Genomic DNA, 18,180 nt, shown 5'->3' on the forward strand with positions numbered 1-18,180 from the left:
GTTGCTTCCCATATGCACGTCTGTAAATACCTAGATATGCTGGACTTGATATATTCTTGTGTTTGGCCAACTTGGACCATAGTCTACCTCATGGGGCCCTACCATAGCAGATAGTTCAGATCTAAAGGATTTGTAGCTTGAAGGATCTTAGAAACCACTGCAGAGGATAGGGGTGAAATCTTGCACAAGGAACTAAGGCAATAGAAGTAACCATTCGGCCTTGAAGCCTTGTGAAAGTCATTCAATGTTTATGACCTGGAACTGACCAGTTCCCTTGCCGTGCCAGTGATTTCCTAGACCATCTCCTTTGACAGGTACAGACACTTTCTGAGGGACTCTTTTATGACCCCAGGGGTTCTATCCCTTGTAACAGATTCAGGTTGTTCTTGGCGGAGTTGGTAAGAAATCCATGGTAGGCAAGGCATTGTTGGAGAGAATGTACACACATGCTTGTTATAGGCTTGGAGATCTGATCAATAGGTTATCCAAGTATGGATGAACATGGATTCCCTGATGATAAAGTGCTACCAAGGTCATCATTACCTTGGAGAAAAAACCTTGAGGCAATGGCAGGCCCAAAGGGCAGGGATTTGGATTGGAAGTGCTAGCTGCTGTGGGCAAATCTCAGGAGCTTTTGGTGAGATGAGAGAATAGGAATGTGGATGCACCTCAGTGAGGTCTATGGAAGCCAGACATCCTGTGGATAAAGTGCTTTTTGTGATAGATCTGAAGATATACATCCTAAAGTGTTTGTGAACCACAAACTTGTTTTGGAGATTTCATTTCTCTTGGGGACAGTGAAGAAAATAGATGACTCTTTGTAGTTAGGAGTTTGCTAGGTGATGAATGGCTTCCATCATCTTCAGGTGATTTTCCCGCCATTTGAATTTTGGAGATAGAAGAAACCTGTCTGGTGGGAGATACTTGAACTCTATTGAGTATCCCTTTTTATGACCACTACTCAATGGTCCACATTGGACCAACTCCATGGGGGGAGAAAAAGTGTTAATCTTCCACTCACTTGTGGGAATCAAGTGTCATGCTCGATCTGGTGCTTTTGCCCTTTATTAAAATTAAAGGGCTATGGTTGCTTTTTTGATTGGTAAAAAAAATTTCTGCACTCTTGCATATTTCTGTTTCAGTTGGGGGACTGTTTGGGCACTCCTGAAGTGCAGCAGAGGATGCTGGCTCTGAAAGGAATCTAAAGATTCTGCCTTCTGTCATCTCTCCTATATGCTCTCATAGCACTCTTTTTACCTTTGGTTTTTACCAGGATGTCATCCAAGTTGTCTCCAAAGTTCTTCCTCTCTGGAATGGAAGGGGCACTAAGATTAGTTTGGATTGATAATTGGCTTGCCATGCACAGTGCCACAGTTGTCTACATGCTGTGACTGCTGATACCACAGTACATGTCAAAAGTGCAGTGTCCAAAGTCGAATCAGCCAGGAGTCTATTGGCACCTTCAATTGTTAGCAGTCAGACCCCTTTTCCCACTGAGGGGCAGTTTATCGATGTGAAATCATAAATACCCTTCCTTGTATAGCATAAGCACAAGGCACTGCCTAGCACAAAATGGATGCCAGCCAAGTAAGCCCCCAGGAAAATATTTAGGAGAGTCAGAGTGGCTAGCTGACTAAAGAACCCCTCCTTGCCCCGGAGAGATGCATAATAGGACAATGAGGCTTGCGGGAAACACTTGACTCATCACATCAATGCCCAGCCATACTTGCCCTCACTCATTTACTATTTAAGCACCACCTAACACTATTGAGCAAACCTGGTAGCTTTTCTTATCTGGTACTTTGAGGGTCATCAAGCACCATTTACACCTATAGTCCATCTCAGGTAGACCCATTAAGCCTCTCCCAACTCATTATCCACTTCCAGAAAACCCATTAAGTCATTGTTTTGGGGGCGAAGACATCAGCTTGCCCCAGGGAGCATTTTGCTCATATATGGACTCCCTAGCCACCAGAATGAGTGTGTGTTTTAGATCTGTCCATCCACCCCCAAATCCATTTGTGCCGCTTCTCTTCTCCATGAAACACTGCTGCCTCTGTGAACTTCTATCCTCAAGACTGGTAAGTATCGTCTTCCCTGAAACTGCTTTCTCCCCTTGCCTCCCTTATTTTCTCTTTGTCTTGTACGTTTGTCCTTTTATCCAATAAAAAAAACCCCTTTCTGGTTGAACATCTGCCTGGCTTATTTCAAGACGTCTCTTAAAGGAATAATCCCTCTAAACATAAATGGAGACTCCCACTTACCCCCACACGCTTGTCTCCTTTAAGCTAATTCCCCCAACTAATTAGGAGACTACCTATTTGGATAACACTCTAACCTTTTTGTTCTCCTTCTCCAGGATCAGCTCAACCAACTTCCTAGCCAAAATGATGGAAGGCCTCGCAAAAGGAGACTGGCAGATGCGCTAATAAGCAAGGGCTGAGGCCTCATGGGGTTTTCTGAGAGCAGAGTCTGATTTACAGTCCAGTGGGTCACATATAGCCCTCTGAGAGAAGAGCTGTAACAGGAGCATCTGCTAATTGTACCTGTAACAGATCAATAGCATGGTTAGGTAAAGAAAAAAAACTTTTACTAGAAAGGTTACTCCACTCCTTTCAAATGGGTGTCAGAGAATTCTGGGAATGGCAGAATTCCCATCTTCCTTGTAGATGAAGCCACCCAAGGCTTCACTGAAATTCTCAATGCCCTCCATTGCCTCAACTATACCATCCTAAGGAGTACACAGGTGGCGGTGGGGAGAAGAATAAGCAACCATTTACTGTGCCACCTTAGTCAACCAGGGATAGTGCCCTGCTACATCCACGAGGGCATTCAGAAAATAGGGATTGGAAGGGATGGGAGGCATCTCTACCTTGTTCCACAGTGGTGCTCCATCTTCCTGATTGCTCTGCTGCAGTCAAGCACCAAGCTTGAGAGTTCACCATCTTTAATGATATAGAGGATCTTCCTGACCAAATAAGCTGCTGCTGAAGAGGAGTCCTGAAGCACCGTCAAATTGTACAGCATGAGCCTCCTCCGCTCATCAGCTATTTGGCAAGTCTGTGTCTGGTCAACCACATTGGGAAGTAGTCCTTTCCTCCTCTTTTTGGGCAAACAAGGCCTCCCTGGAAATAAAGCCTTCCAAGGCTTTGTCAAAATTCTGTGTGATTTCCATTGTCTCATCCATGCTGCCCTCAGAAGTGGCGATGAGAGGTGAAGAATAGGCAAAAAAGGAAGAAAGGGGAATAGGAGGATAAAATAAGTAAAAATAGAGGTAGTAACTATTTTCTGCTGAGTTAGAGAAGCCTTGCTGAGCAGTTCCTATTAAAAGCCTGCTCTCTTGGACAAGGCAGAAAATGAACTAAAGAAGAGAGGAAGTCTGAAAGACCCTTAATCCTACCTTACTTGAATAACAGGTGGGAATCACCCATGTCAAGTTGCCCTCCCCCTCATAGTGAGAAAAGCCATGCATGACAGCAGCTGTATTAAGGGAGGGAATTGGGCAAGATTATGTGAAAAAGCTGGTTGGATCCATTCTAATGTAGGAGATAAATTAAGAGGAGAAAGTCTTCGCATTTTGGACCAGAGAATAATGACCAGGCAAAATATACTGGAGGTTAAAAAGAAGATAATGTTGACATTTCAACAGGAAAAAGATGTGCAGAGATTCAAGCCAGAAAGCCACACTTAAAAATTTAAGAAGTCATTGGCAAAATATTTTTCTTTCCTTTGTTGTTTGCCTTTAATATATCCATACAAGATCAGCAACAAATATGTTCACTATCCAATGCTCATCAGTAATTGCTGCTCATCAGAAACAATTTAAAAACTGCAGATGTAAGGTGATACCATTAAATGCAATAAACACATTGGATTTTAATAGAACATAAGTACATTTGTAGGCCACTGATTGAAGTCTAAAAGCAATCAGTGAGAAACTTGAAGGTTACCTATAAAACATAAATATTAAAAGTTACAACAAAATAATTTATTCTACCCTTAGCCTTGCCCATCTTCTCACAGGATATTACATTAAGACCAGTTGGTGCAAGACATGTCAAACCATCATAAGAAACAGATGAGTATTTTTAATTGTGGTAATGGACAAGAAGCTAAATGGCTGAAATTAGAATTCTTTCTCAGCTGAAAGGGTGAAGCATAATGGCCACTACTTTGTTGCAAACCACCAACCAACATGTAATGCCAACACCACCTGAAGAAAAAAAGAAAAAACATATTGTAATTAAATTTTATCAATAACTCAGATACTCACATTTGTAATGTAGGTAAAGACTGTTCTCAAAGTTATCAAACGACAACACTACAACTGAAGTGACAACTCTGTCATTTCTCTTCCTGCCTGTTCATTTTTTTCTGAGTGTACAGCTTTCTTGTATTTTTAAATAACCCGATAGTGAGAAGTACGGCAAAAAGTTACACTTAAATATTGTTGGGAACCACACTGGATATTATTGGTCCAGAAGTCTGAAAGTTGGGAGCCAAGTTAGCTGGTAAGAGGGAATGAGTATCTTAGGAAAGAGTGAAGCTAGTAGTTCCTTCTGGTGACATCATAGTCAAAAGAAACTAGATAAAGTTAAAAAGAAAAACCCTCCCAGTTCCACCAATGAAGAGGACACTGACAGATTTTATCTGTGTTTACTCAATATAGGCATATTACTGTCTTGATCCTTTGTACACTAAACTCTTTAAGAACAAGTTTTTGATGTTAATGGAAACCCCACTACTACATAAAATACTAGGAATTTCAGCCTTATATCTGCTTAATTTGTTTTTAAGACACCATACTGAGCATGTTACTGTAATATAAAAGAGCCAGTTTTCAAGATCATTCCCAGATGAACAAGCTATTAGATACATTATAATGAATTATTTCTCTACCATGAAACTATGGTGCTGATCCCAGCGGTAACTGGAACACCCTTCAGGCCTGAATTTAACTCTGGGATCTTACAAATACATCAAAGTAATGGTAAACATGTATTCCTTTGTATGGGTGTATATACTAAAAAAATACCACCAGCAAAATCTGGGATTCTCAAACAGACCAGTATTGGCATTTCCAGTTAATCCCGAATAACTGGGCACAACATTTTAAAGATCACAGCAGCTTCCCCCCTCGCTTCTGGAGTTTTCCAGGCAAAATGAAGGAGGGTGGAGGGAGGTGACTCTCACAGGCATAGCACATTAAGGGGAGCTCAACTGTCTGTCCAGTTATGATGATTTTTTTCACAATCTATGAAAGAATCATCAGGAGAGTGCAACTGTCCTGTCTAATTATGACAGACCATGAAAGAATAATCATGATTGGAGGTGAGCTCCCCCTAACATGCAATGCCATTCATCTGTGGGAATCATGTCCATCTCCCCCGCTTTTCTCCCAAGAAAGTTGCAAAAGGAGACAAAAACTGCTATGACCAGCTGCAGCTTCAGGGAGATATTTTTTTGGAGTTCTGCTACCAGATTAGTTCTGCTGGGTTCTCTGGTTCTATTGGGCTTTGTTGGTTCTTTCTGAGAGTCTGAGTCAGTGGTTGCTTGTGTGTGTTTGGCTAAGGATTCTTCACCCTGGAGATAAAATCAGATTTTCCTCCCCTAGGAAACAGTGGAGAGTAGCTGGGGCATCCTGTTCAGGGGCCTGTAGAACTGGGCCCCTTGATTCAATATCTTGAACCTTGGAGGTCTTTAGAGGACAGGCAGCCCTCACTTCACTTTGGTATCATTCACTCAAAAAACAGCCCCTCCAGCTTCAGAAAGACTCCCCCATGGGGAATAATGGACCCGGTTAATTTCAGAATCCTGGGGGAAAAAAAGGGATCAAAATACCAGATGAGTGTTTAATGACCCAAATACTGGGAACATTGATATTTATGGTCTTTCCAATATTCAAGTCCAAGAAATACTTTTTTTAGTGCTCATTCCTAACTTTTTGGCTCTGAAATGGGCAACCTAAACCCATGTTACTGATTCCAGACTGAACAAGAGGATATAGTACTCAGAGTCCACATTATCACATACGTGTTTGAAGAAGGACATAAAGTCTTTCATTAAATTGATAAAAGCCAGGAAGTCCTTTTGTTCCACTTGAAGTGCTTCTTTCCCAGTGACTTGAAGTATTTTTGATCCAAAATAGCCCAAACCCCTCTAGCATTTCATCACGTTAAAGAAAATGGAGACCACTCTGGGAATGCAACTTGCCCTAGAATTATCTGTGGTATGAATCTGCCACTACTGAACTATGGCCTCTGCTATATGTTGGTGATGATAGGAGTCTTTGGTCTTGGAGTGCAAAGAATAATATCTTTAAAGGTGCTGGAATTCCATTGCATAATATTCCCTGATGTTCAAAAAACAATCTGAAGTGGTCTCCTAGATAAACACACGTGCCTAAAGATGACTTTCCCTCTTCAACTGGGAAGTGTATGGGTTGTACTGGAAACACTTCCAGCTTGTTTTGTTAAGTGTCGCTGAGAAGAACGAGTTGTTGTTTGAAATCTGGTTTTACTCCATACTATGACAACTAGAGCCCCGTGGCGCAGAGTGGTAAGCTGCAGTACTACAGTCCAAGCTCTGCTCATGACCTGAGTTTGATCCCGGTGGAATCTGGGTTCAGGTAGCCGGCTCAAGGATGACTCAGCCTTCCATCCTTCTGAGGTCGGTAAAATGAGTACCCAGTTTCCTGGGGGTAAAGAGTAGATGACTGGGGAAGGCAATGGCAAACCACCTCGTAAAAAGTCCGCCAAGGAAACGTCGGGATGCGACGTCCCACCATGGGTCAGTAATGACTTGGTGCTTGCACCTTTACCTTTACCTATGACAATAAATGTCTCTTATTTGGTGTAGAGGATAGGACTATCTGCTGATTGCCACCATGAAAAGCTTAACACGCAACAAAATAGAGAACAAATTAGATCAGCTACCTGGGTTCAAAGTGAGATGCTTCTGAAATTTATATCTTTTTGAGTTGGAGTACAAGATTCAGCAGCTCTGAAAGATCAGATTCAGACTGAGGAAGGATCCTCATAGCTGGTGTATTCTTTGTTGCTCAGATAATAAATCTGAGTTAAAGAATCTCTCCCCTAATCACCTAATGTGTATTGCAGTGAGCAAACCATGCTTTTGAGCAAAGAGAAAATTGGCAGTTTAAAAGTTGTAATTTATATTTTTCAAGTGATTATCTCTAGAAATTGTGTGGGAGAATACAACATGTAGGTTTTATAAAAACATTCGATTGATATACCACCCTTCAGGACAACTTAACTCCCACTCAGAGCGGTTTACAAAGCATGTTATTATTATATCCACAACAATCACCCTGTAAGGTGGGTGGGACTGAGAGAGCTCCTAGAAGATGTGACTGATCCAAGGTCACCCAGCTCGCTTCAAGTGGAGGAGTGGGGAATCAAACCCGGTTCTCCAGATTAGAGTCCTGCTGCTCTTAACCACTACACCAAACTGGCTACTGATTTGAAAACTTGGGGTGGGGGGAGAAAATGAGAAATACATATAATATAATAATTTTTATTTGGATTAAATTATGAATTCACCTGATTAGCTTTGACTTTTACTTGACCTGCACACCCAAAATTATACATTTCCTCTCGCGTAGCGGAAAGGATACTGTAACCACAAATCTGATATGAAACTTATAAGGTAATGTGAGTGTTGAGGCACTCCCCTGACCTTCAAGGATGAGAGTTAAATTATACTGAAACAGAGCGGACAACCGTATCCATAGCATATACACAATTCTTTGAATGTGCTAAAATTAGCATATTAACTGTTTTCAGAACATTAATTTCCCCAAATAAATTTAAACAAGGGAAGCACATGCTATATTGTCTTTACATTTTACAAGTATTATTCCAATAAAAATAATTCAAATAGTTCATAATAAAAGAGCTGCTGTAGCTTAGTAGCTGGGTTGCAAATCAGCATCCGCTGGATTGACTCTCACTACTGCCAGGAGTCCTGCAAGTGGCCTTGGGTATACTACTCCTCTCAGCCCCAGTTCCCCAGGTGTACTGTGGTGATAATAACACGTTGGTCACAGCTTTCAGTGGGCACTAAACTGTCCAGAAGGGTGGTATATAAGCAAACTGTTGTAATTCAAAGGTATAAACCACACAGGAATTCAGTTCAAATGTCTGTTGATATTGAGACAAAATTAATGTGGGGTACTTTTAAAATTTGTTCATTAAATATAAATTACAAAAAAATGATAAATCAGGATCACAATCTATTTAAGACGCTGAATAATTCCCCCATTTATTTTTCCAGAAAAAAAATCACAGTTGGATACTATGGATTGTATATTTTAAGTTTACTGGATTGGGGGATGGGTTATGAGTAACAAAAGGAGGACAGAAAATTTTGTCTGCTGGCACTACCATATCACCCTTCAGCAGCAGGGCAGAAAAGCTGGGGTGGAAGGAAGGGGAGAGGAACTACATCTCCATGGTACTCTTGATGACATCATTAGGTTTGCCATGATGTTCTAAGCAGTTAAAATTAAGGCCATGATAAAACAAATTTATATGCAAATAGCTTGACTTAGGCAAGTTCTACTCTTTGAAGAGCTAAGACTACATGCGTCTTTAGTTCTAAGTCAAATATTCCTTTTTTTAATAGAATACTGGATGCTAAGGCCCTAGCCTACTTGGGTGGCATCCACCTTACAGTCGAAAGTGATGTAAACATTGCATTAAGCTCATCCTGCAAAGGGCAGCTTTGTATTGTAAAATAAAGGCTGTTTTGTGCATTACAGTTTTAGGAACATACAAAATGTAAAGTATAAATGTAATGTATGTACAAGTATAAATGCATCATACACATATACATCCTACAGGTACAATCACCAAAAAGCTGGAATTGGTTAAAGCCATTGCATATTTTCTGGCACAACCAAGTTCAATGCCATGTAATAATGTGTGAAACACCCTCCTGCTACTAATTTTGGGAATTGCTTTGAGGGCTGAATCATGTGTACTTAAAACTTACAATTTCCCCCTTTCATTCTATAAGACAATTAAAGATGGAACCATAGTCTCTTAAAAGGCTTGCCCCAGAGCAGCCATTGCCACATTACCAGAAGTTTGTGGCACTGGGAGTTGTGGTGAATATTACCATGACGGGCAACTGCTTAGGAATCTGGGAAAACTGGGGTACGGTAATATATTAGAAGCTTCTTCAGTGCCCACTATTAAGATAAGATAACTGAAATTTCTACAAAAGTTTGAAAAATACTATAGTCTTACCTGCCACTCCTGTTGGAAAAGCTACTAAACGTTCTAATGGGGCTAGCCATTTGCTTGGGAGCACAGTAACTGGTTCTGAATAATATTTCCAAATCAGTGAGATCATTAAGGCAGCCTGGAATGAAAAAAAATTACATGACTATGAAAACTGGAAAGTGATATGGAATTCTTGTTTAGGTTCTACTTGCCTGTGTTATTAAACAACTCAATGGCAAAATTTATTGCAAACAACTTTTATGAACTTAAAAATCATTGTCACAAAGTAAGAACCCTACCCCTTTGACCCATAAAATTTGACTTCTCCTATAGCAAGCATCAGCAGTGCACCTCTGAAGTCTTTTCTTGGCCACATGTAGTTCATGTCTTGCAAGTAAATGCTTAAGAGCAGGGCACTCTCTCTGTGCTTGACCTCCTCAAAGTGCATAGCAAAGGGTACATCTGCATGCAATTGGTTGCCAAGCCAGAAGGCAGAACCAGAATAGGCTACAGCATTGTTTTCTCTGAAGATGACTGGCTTGTACCATTTCAGACTTTAAGTTGAAGCTCAGGTTACCAAATGCCTCTCTGTACAAAAAAGTCCTACAAAACATGAAATAAGTTTAAGTAAAAACCTTTCCCTCTAACATCTCTTTTGTGTGAAGCAGGGCACTGTTTTGTATGAAGCAACAATTAAATTATGCTGCTTGCAGTCTGAACTGGTTTAACCAAGAGCCAAGTTCTTGTTATCTTTTCCCTGCTTTGACTGAGAAGACCCATCCTCTAACACCTTCTCCCCCTCAGACATTAGCAGCTTTCATAAGGAGATCAACAGTAATTTGAGCCAGACAATGGAGGAGCTTGCTACCTATTAGGAAAAGGTCCTAGTTTGAGAAGCTGCCACTTTTCACACTTCCTACCAGTCTCTGTCCCTCCTACAAGTTACTAGAGGGTCTCACAGCACACCAGAATAAGCCTCTATTCAACTGTGTGAGAAATAAGGAAACTAGTTACAAAAATCTGACTCAATCTATATTTTCCATTCTTAAGCCTACTTACTTTTTTATGGCAGCTTCCTATTAATATAGATTTTCAAAAAAACACACCATGTCTACTAAAGTGCATGGTTAGATGTTCAACTGAGTTCTAATTTACACTCTGAAAAGCTGCCACCATAATATATGCAGAGGAGTTAGCCGTGTTAGTCTGTGGTAGCAAAATCAAAGAGTCCAGTAGCACCTTTAAGACTAACCAATTTTATTATAGCATAAGCTTTCGAGAATCAAGTTCTCTTCGTCAGATGCCTGATACAGAGACTGGTCAAATACAGAAGAGGAGGAGAGAGAAGAGGCAATTAGGGGGAGGAAGGGGGAGGGTGCAATCAAAACATTCCTTTGCTAGTATATGTAAACATCTCCTTTTAGTGTGTGTATCAGTTGGCTTCAAAGGAGTTTGCCCTGTTAGTTTGTAGCAGCCAAACAGCTAGGCCATCCAATTCCAATGCAGTATGGGCCTTCGATAACCACAGCTCTCCCTGCCAGATGCATCTGACAAAGAGATCTGTGGTTCCCGAAAGCCCACGCCAGGTGCCACTGAGCTCCCCCAGACCCCGCCTCTGTAAAGGAAATCTGGGTTGTAGCTCACTGATGATATGTTTGATGGGTTTGAGCTGGGAGCTATAGGTGACAAAGGAGATATAGGTACATTGGACAAACCAGCCAACCTCTACGCAAAAGAATAAATGGACACAAATCTGACATTAGAAATGGAAACGTCCAGAAACCAGTGGGAGAACACTTCAATCTACCAGGACATTCCATCAAAGACTTAAAGGTCGCTGTAGTTCAACAGAAACCTTTCAAAAACAAAATCCAACGGGAGGCTGCTGAACTGGAATTCATATGCAAATTTGACTCTGTCAAGCTGGGACTGAATAGGGACTATGAATGGTTATCACATTACCATAGGTAACAGATTTCCTTTACAGTGGTGGGGTCTGGGGGAGCTCAGTGGCACCTGGCGTGGGCTTTCGGGAACCACAGATCTCTTTGTCAGATGCATCTGGCAGGGAGAGCTGTGGTTATCGAAGGCCCATACTGCATTGGAATTGGATGGCCTAGCTGTTTGGCTGCTACAAACTAACAGGGCAAACTCCTTTGAAGCCAACTGATACACACAACTAAAAGGAGATGTTTACATATACTAGCAAAGGAATGTTTTGATTGCACCCTCCCCCTTCCTCCCCCTAATTGCCTCTTCTCTCTCCTCCTCTTCTGTATTTGACCAGTCTCTGTATCAGGCATCTGACGAAGAGAACTTGATTCTCGAAAGCTTATGCTACAATAAAATTGGTTAGTCTTAAAGGTGCTACTGGACTCTTTTTGATTTTGCTACCATAATATATGCTATTTTTAAATAACATACACTTCAGCAGAAGCCAGTTTTACTTACTTGCAAAATGTAGAAGACAATATTTATTACCCACTTTATTTTAGCAAGTTGAGCTGTTCGTGTTTTCACTGTTAAAAGAAACAGATTTTTTTATTTGTAAAATTTCTACAAATACAGATGCTTTTATTTCAAATTGATAAATAAGCACAATTTTTATAACTAAACGATTCAGTTTAATTTATTTATTATTTATTTTATTTCATTGGACTTATAGCCTGTTATCCTCGAAGCAGGCTCAGAGTGGGTAACAAGAAATAAAAATCACATAAAAACATATTAAAAACATAAAATTCAGTGCAAGAAGGCAGCTACACAATGGCCCATATATCAAACTCAACCCAGTACATTATATGGGGTGGGAGATGTTATAAACATGAAGAGACTTGGCAGACCATCGGGGGGAGGGGTTACATTTCCCCCTCAGCAGGAGACCAGCAGAGGAGCTTGCCCAGCACCCCAAAACTCAGCCATATGCCCAGTGGAAAGATAGTAAATCCAGCTGGGCCCTTGTTACCGCAGACAGAGAGTTGCACCATGTAAGCGGCAGGACCGAAAGACCCGGGCCCTGGTTGAGGCCGAGCAATCATCCTTGGGGCCAGGGACCACCAACAGTTTTTTTATCAGCTCACATACAATAAGAGGGGGTCCTGCAGATATGCTAGTCCCAGTCCGTTAAGGGCTTTATAGGTCAAAAGCAACACCTTGAAGCTAATCCAAAACTCCACTGGGAGCTAGTGCAGTTGATGCAGAATAGGTATTATATGTGCCCTATATGGTGCCCTCATAAGGCCACGCGCAGTGGCATTCTGAACTCATTGCAATTTCTGGATCAGACCCAAGGGAAGCCCTGCATAGAACAAGTTACAGTAACCTATCTGGAGGTGATCATTGCTTGGATCATTGTCATAGGTCATGGGTCGAAAGGTTAGGAACAAGCTGCCTGACCTGTCGCAGATGAGAAAAAAGGCAGATCTGGCTTTTAAGTTTGAGTCTTCTAAAGCCTTCGGTGTTTTAGGAAAAATATACTTTGAGTGTTTACATGTACTCAGTAAATTCAAGTGATTTATCTTACATTGCAATCCAAAAGCAATTTGTTTATAAGTAAATCTCATTGGTCATCTTGCAAAACATTACAAAATGGAAAGAAGTTCAATAGATAAAGCTAAGCCTAATCCAGTTATAAAGATCATGTAAGACTGTTGAGATAAAGGCTGGTAACCTCAGTAATTTGAATATGCAGCTTTATTTTTCTAAAACTCAAGTCTTCAACCCATTTAAGTTTTGTAATTAACAACAACAACAACTGATTTATATACCCCCCTTCAGGACAACTTAATGCCTACTTACAGCAGTTTTACAAAGTATGTTGTTATTATTATCCCCACAACTATCACTCTGTGAAGTGGGTGAGGCTGAGAGAGCTCTGGAAGAGCTGTGACTAACCCAAGGTCAGCCAGCTGGCTTCAAGTGGAGGAGTGGGGAATCAAACCTAGTTCTCCAGATTAGAGCCCCGCGCTCTAAACTAAAAGGAAAACCCTGCAGGCTGTACTCAGTCCAATTACACATAGAGCTGGAAGAAACCCCAAAGGTTTTCTAGTTCAACGTCCTGCACAATGCAGGAAATTAACAGCTACCCACTCCCACTCCCCCAGTGACCCCCGCTCTATGACCATTGTCAAAACTAACAGTGCAATCCTAAGCAAAGTTACTCCAATCTAAGCTCATTGATTTCAATGGACTTAGACTGGCATAACTCTGCTTAGGATTGCACTGTCAATCTCTTCCCAGACCCTCTAGCATCCAGCTCAATGAGTGTAAAGGTCCTGTGCTAGCCAATGAAGTCTTGGGCAATGAACAACTTTTTCATTTAGCTTTAGTATAATTATTCAATAAATGAAAATCATTTAAACCTGCTGGCACATTTGAAATTCTGACATAGTGTGATGGGCATAGCCACAAAATGGCTGCTACATCTTACCTTCAGTCACAGAATGAAGATTCTTGTGCTATAGAAGCAGCTTCTGTCAAAGCAATACTTTGAAAACATCTGCACACCCATGCTTGGCAAAATCCCCACCCAGCCCTGCCCACTTTCTAGTTGGTGAATATCAGGAAAGGTATCAGTGGGCACAATGGTGCCCATCGGCACTATGTTTGGGATCCCTGCATTAACCTGCAGAACCCATTCTGAACGCAAACAAGGAAGAGAAAAACTTAGAGTATATTCCTCAGTTTCTAAAAGAAGCCAAAATACTATTCGAACAAAAGTCTGTGAGCAGAAAGAGAAAAGACTAGACTGCTGGATAAGTCTGCTTCTCCATTTTCCTGACAAACAAGCTAATACCCAGAGACATACATTGTACTGAATACCCAATCCTGTCATGTTCATAAAGTGATAATCAGCTAGTCACAAACCTGAGATATTCTGAAATCGTCTGATTCTGTATTATTATGAACTTTAGAATAAAGTCAGTCTTGGAAAAAACTAATATAAAGGAAGAGAAAACGTCTACTAATAAGGGATGACTAATAATGAACAAAATGAGAATGTGAAGCAGACAAGTATCTACCATGAGTCTTTAGCTTGTCAGTCATCTTGTTAATCTTTCTTTCTAATCTGGCATATCTGGCAAATTCATCCATCATACTAATGGTAGCAAGTTCTTGCTTCATATTCTGAATTTCAGACCTCATCTGATATTCCTGCTCAGCATCCTTTTGTAGCAGCTTTGATATCTAACAATGAAAAAAAGATGTTTGAACAGTTCATATTTTTTCTAAACATGTAGACACACCAACCACAAAGCATGCCTTCAAGTAATGGTTTTAACAGATGAAACAACTTATCACCAGCTCCTTCCCTTGTGTATCTTGGTGGGACCAGAGTGTCCAGACATATCTCTACCCGCTGTACCCATGAGAAATGCAAAACTAAGCTATATTCTCCAGCTTGATGCTGAGAAGTTATAAAACAGGCTACTTTAAGCTTCACATATGATCTAACGAGGAGCCCAACTCAGACTGAAGGCCACTGCTGTCAAATGTGTGAAGAAGCTCCTACATGCTGAGTAAAATCTTGATGCTTCTGGAGCTCTTAAAAGTACAGGTGACAAATTCAGAAGGTAGCAGCGCAAGAACATGGTGGTGCATTACACACATATAGTCCAGTCTTCCCACCACCATTTTGCCCTCTCTTCTATGCAAAGCTCACTAGCACAATCTGTTTTGTTGTAAAGGAATTTTTTTAATGACCCCTAGTCTAAAGACCTAAGTATGGCATTATTGGAGCTGCCCTTTCACACAGATGGCAAAAACTTTTCTTTGTAAGCAGATTCCTTCTGACACAGTTTAAAACATTGAACACTGCAGGTCAGGAATCCCTATAGTAAGGACAATATATCTCTTATTTTCACTTTGTACTCAATAATTAACCTTGGATAAGCAGTCTCTCAGGAACATACCCCAAACTCCTGTGTGGCAGCAGATATTTAGCATGTATATAATACAGAGAGATTCTACTGCCTTGTCAATCAGGCCTGTTTTGGTGCCATGTCGCCTGAAGAATTTGATTCTGAAGAATTACTTGTATTAGCTTTATATAAAAATTTTATCTTTTATTCTGTAAACAATTAACAATGAAAGTATATAAGATTCTCTGCTATGGCTGATCTTTATGCTTATGTCCTAACAAGGCATAGCATCTAGGTTTTATTTATGAAATAAAGCTTGTATTTCTTCATTGATCACAGTTTGGTGTCTTAATTGAGGGTGACAGCTGTTAGGAAGAATAAAATTAAAGCAGAGCACTTTAAAAAAATTCTGTAACACTTCACATATGATCAAACAAGGAGCGCAACTCAGACTGAAGGCCACTACTGTCAAATGTGTGAAGAAGCTCCTACATACTGAGTAAAATCTTGCTGTTTCTGGAGCTCTTAGAAGTATAGGTGAAGAATTCAGAACACAACAGTCCAAGAACATAGTAGTGCATTATACACATATAGCCTAGTCTTCTATGCAAAGCTCACTAGCACAATCAGTTTTGTTTTCTCAGTTTCCTCCTCCCATAATAACAACCTTTCAGCCTAGCAAAGAGGCCCACCATCCGAGGTGGGGCAGCAGCTGGGCACCTCCTTCATTGGATTTCAGGCCATTAAGGGCCTCTTGCGCTGGGAGGAAGTGCTAAAACATTCCCTCAGCATCCAGCAATACTGGGACGGGATATTTGCCTGCTACTGATTTTTTTAAAGTACTATGTCATTTTGAAGATTTAACATTGGAATTTGCTTGATTAAAAACTGTTTTGAGCAACAACAACAGAATCATAGAGTTGGAAGGGGCCATACAGACCATCTAGTCCAACCCCCTGCCCAGTGCAGGATCAGCCTAAAGCATCTCTGACAAATATTCATCCAGCCTCTTCTTGAAAACTGTTAGTGAAGGGGAGGTCACCACCTCCCTAGGCAGCTGATTCCACTTTTGAACTACTCTGACCATGAAAAAGTTCTTCCTAATATCCAGCCGGTACCTTTGTGCATGTAATTTAAGCCCATTGCTTCGGGTCTTACCCTCTGCCAACTGGAACAGCTCCTTGCTCTCCTCCAAATGACAGCCTTTCAAATATTTAAAGAGAGCAATCATGTCCCCCCTCAACCTCCTCTCCTCCAAACTTAACATTCCCAAGGCCCTCAGCCTTTTGGCGTAGGGCTCAGTCTCCAGACCCCTGATCATCCTCGTCACTCTGTTCTGCACCCTCTCGATTTTGGTCACATCCTTTTTGAAGTGAGGCCTCCAGAACTGCACACAATACTCCAGGTGCAGCCTGACCAAGGCAGTATAGAGAGGGGCTATGACCTCCTGCAATTTCGATGCTATGGCCCCTTTGATACAACCCAGGATTGAATTGGCCTTTTTTGCCACCGCATCACACTGACTGCTCATATTTAGTTTACAGTCCACTCTTACCCCAAGATCCCTTTCACATATACTACTGCCCAGAAGTGTGTCCCCCATCCAGTATTTGTGCTTCCCATTTTTGTGGCCCAGATGTAATACTGTGCACTTGTCTTTGTTGAATTGCATCCTATTCACAGCTGCCCACTTCTCCAGAGTATTCAGGTCTTGTTGAATCTTAATTCTATCTTCTTGGGTGTTTGCTACTCCTCCCAATTTGGTATCATCAGCAAATTTAATGAGCAGCCCTTCCACTGCTTCATCCAGATCATTGATAAAAATATTGAAAAGTACCGGGCCCAAAACCTAGCCCTGCGACACCCCACTGGACACCTCCCATCTGATGAAAATAATATTATTTCAATTATTAATATTAATATTATTAATAATAATAACATTCAATTCATATACAGCCCTTCAGGATGACTTAACACTCACTGAGAGCAGTTTACAAAGAATGTCATAATTATCCCCACAACAAACAAACACCCTGTAAGGTGGGTGGGGCTGAGAGAGCTCCAAGAAGCTGTCACTGACCCGTCACTCAGCTGGCTTCAAGTAGCTTCAAGGTCAAACATATAAATATTTAAATCCAACACAACACTATATATAAACATTTTAGCCTACTACTACCTGCCTAGAATTACTAACTCCACCTTCCATACTTGCATTAATTAAAACAGCTGCTTTGAGAAAATCTGTTAGAAAAAAAACCCCGTACATAAATGAAGTTCGCCGCCAACTTCATTCGGCAAAACACAGTAAAGAGCACAATTCTGTCAACGTCCATCTAGGGCACAAGAAAAATCAGACTGATAAGAGGGCGTGGCTCCAGCCTCAGCTACCCCTCCACCCACACAGAAGAACGTGTGGAAAGGATTCTCTACTCCGCTGAAATACGGAACAAACCAAAAAGGACTACCCGCTACTACTTACAATGGAGGAGCAGGAAGGCAAGAGGATTTTGAGTAGGTTGCACAGGAACACGGAGCTCAGCACAAGGAGCCAAGCGCCCCCAACTGTCGCAGCCGCGGTCTCTGCCTCCACTTGCAGCTCGCTCATCTCCCAGACTGAAGAAACAGACGCTGGAAGGAAGCGGCTTCCGCGCAGCCACCCAGAGTCAGCGCTCGGCTACTGAACAATAGACCAGTCTGGGCTCTCACCGGCTAATCAGAGCCGCGCACGCGCACTTACCTGCAGCACAATTGCTCCCATAGCAGCGCCCCTCGTATCTTCGACGCATGCGCATACACCTACACCACAGCGACTGTTACGTCCTGTGATACGAAAGCAGAAGGGTGCGTAAGAAAAGGGGAGGGGTCGGGGATGTCCTTAGCCCCGCCCTTCCTCTTCAATGGGGGAAGGGTGTTGTAGAGACGGGCGTGGGCTATACGAGATGTTGTGATTTAAAAGTGGTCCCGCGAAAGCTGCCTGTCCAATAGCAACGCGCACGCCTAGTAGGCAGGGGAGGGAGAATGAAACAACTACAGCGCCGAATGCGCGCGCACGCCCCCTCCTCTCAATCCGG

General features: G+C 41.6%; 1 protein-coding gene across 2 annotated transcripts; it reads right to left on the reverse strand.

The window, feature by feature from the left end:
* Positions 1-3,856: 3,856 nt before the first annotated feature.
* GET1 (guided entry of tail-anchored proteins factor 1) lies at positions 3,857-18,102 on the reverse strand. Of its 2 annotated transcripts, none has more exons than XM_054974917.1 (5): positions 17,847-18,102; positions 14,270-14,435; positions 11,700-11,767; positions 9,273-9,387; positions 3,857-4,213 (listed from the first exon to the last, which is right to left on the reverse strand). In XM_054974917.1, the coding sequence occupies exons 1-5, from the start codon at positions 17,865-17,867 to the stop codon at positions 4,140-4,142; spliced, it is 444 nt and encodes a 147-aa protein (XP_054830892.1). In that variant the 5' UTR covers positions 17,868-18,102; the 3' UTR covers positions 3,857-4,139. The 2 variants fall into 2 exon arrangements, with proteins under 2 accessions (XP_054830892.1, XP_054830891.1); XM_054974916.1 differs by lacking the exon at positions 17,847-18,102 and adding an exon at positions 17,589-17,830.
* Positions 18,103-18,180: the final 78 nt, after the last annotated feature.

Source organism: Eublepharis macularius, chromosome 3 (assembly GCF_028583425.1).
Source record: "Eublepharis macularius isolate TG4126 chromosome 3, MPM_Emac_v1.0, whole genome shotgun sequence".
Taxonomy (NCBI): Eukaryota; Metazoa; Chordata; class Lepidosauria; order Squamata; family Eublepharidae; genus Eublepharis; species Eublepharis macularius.

Excerpts from the sequence above, each read along its gene's own strand:
- GET1 (XM_054974916.1), bottom strand. The coding sequence starts at position 17,714 with ATGAGCGAGCTGCAAGTGGAGGCAGAGACCGCGGCTGCGACAGTTGGG. Across the intron at positions 11,768-14,269 it reads TGACAAGCTAAAGACTCATG|TGAAAACACGAACAGCTCAA; the intron begins GTAGATACTTGT and ends TTCTTTTAACAG. Across the intron at positions 9,388-11,699 it reads TTGTCTTCTACATTTTGCAA|GCTGCCTTAATGATCTCACT; the intron begins GTAAGTAAAACT and ends TTTTCATTCCAG.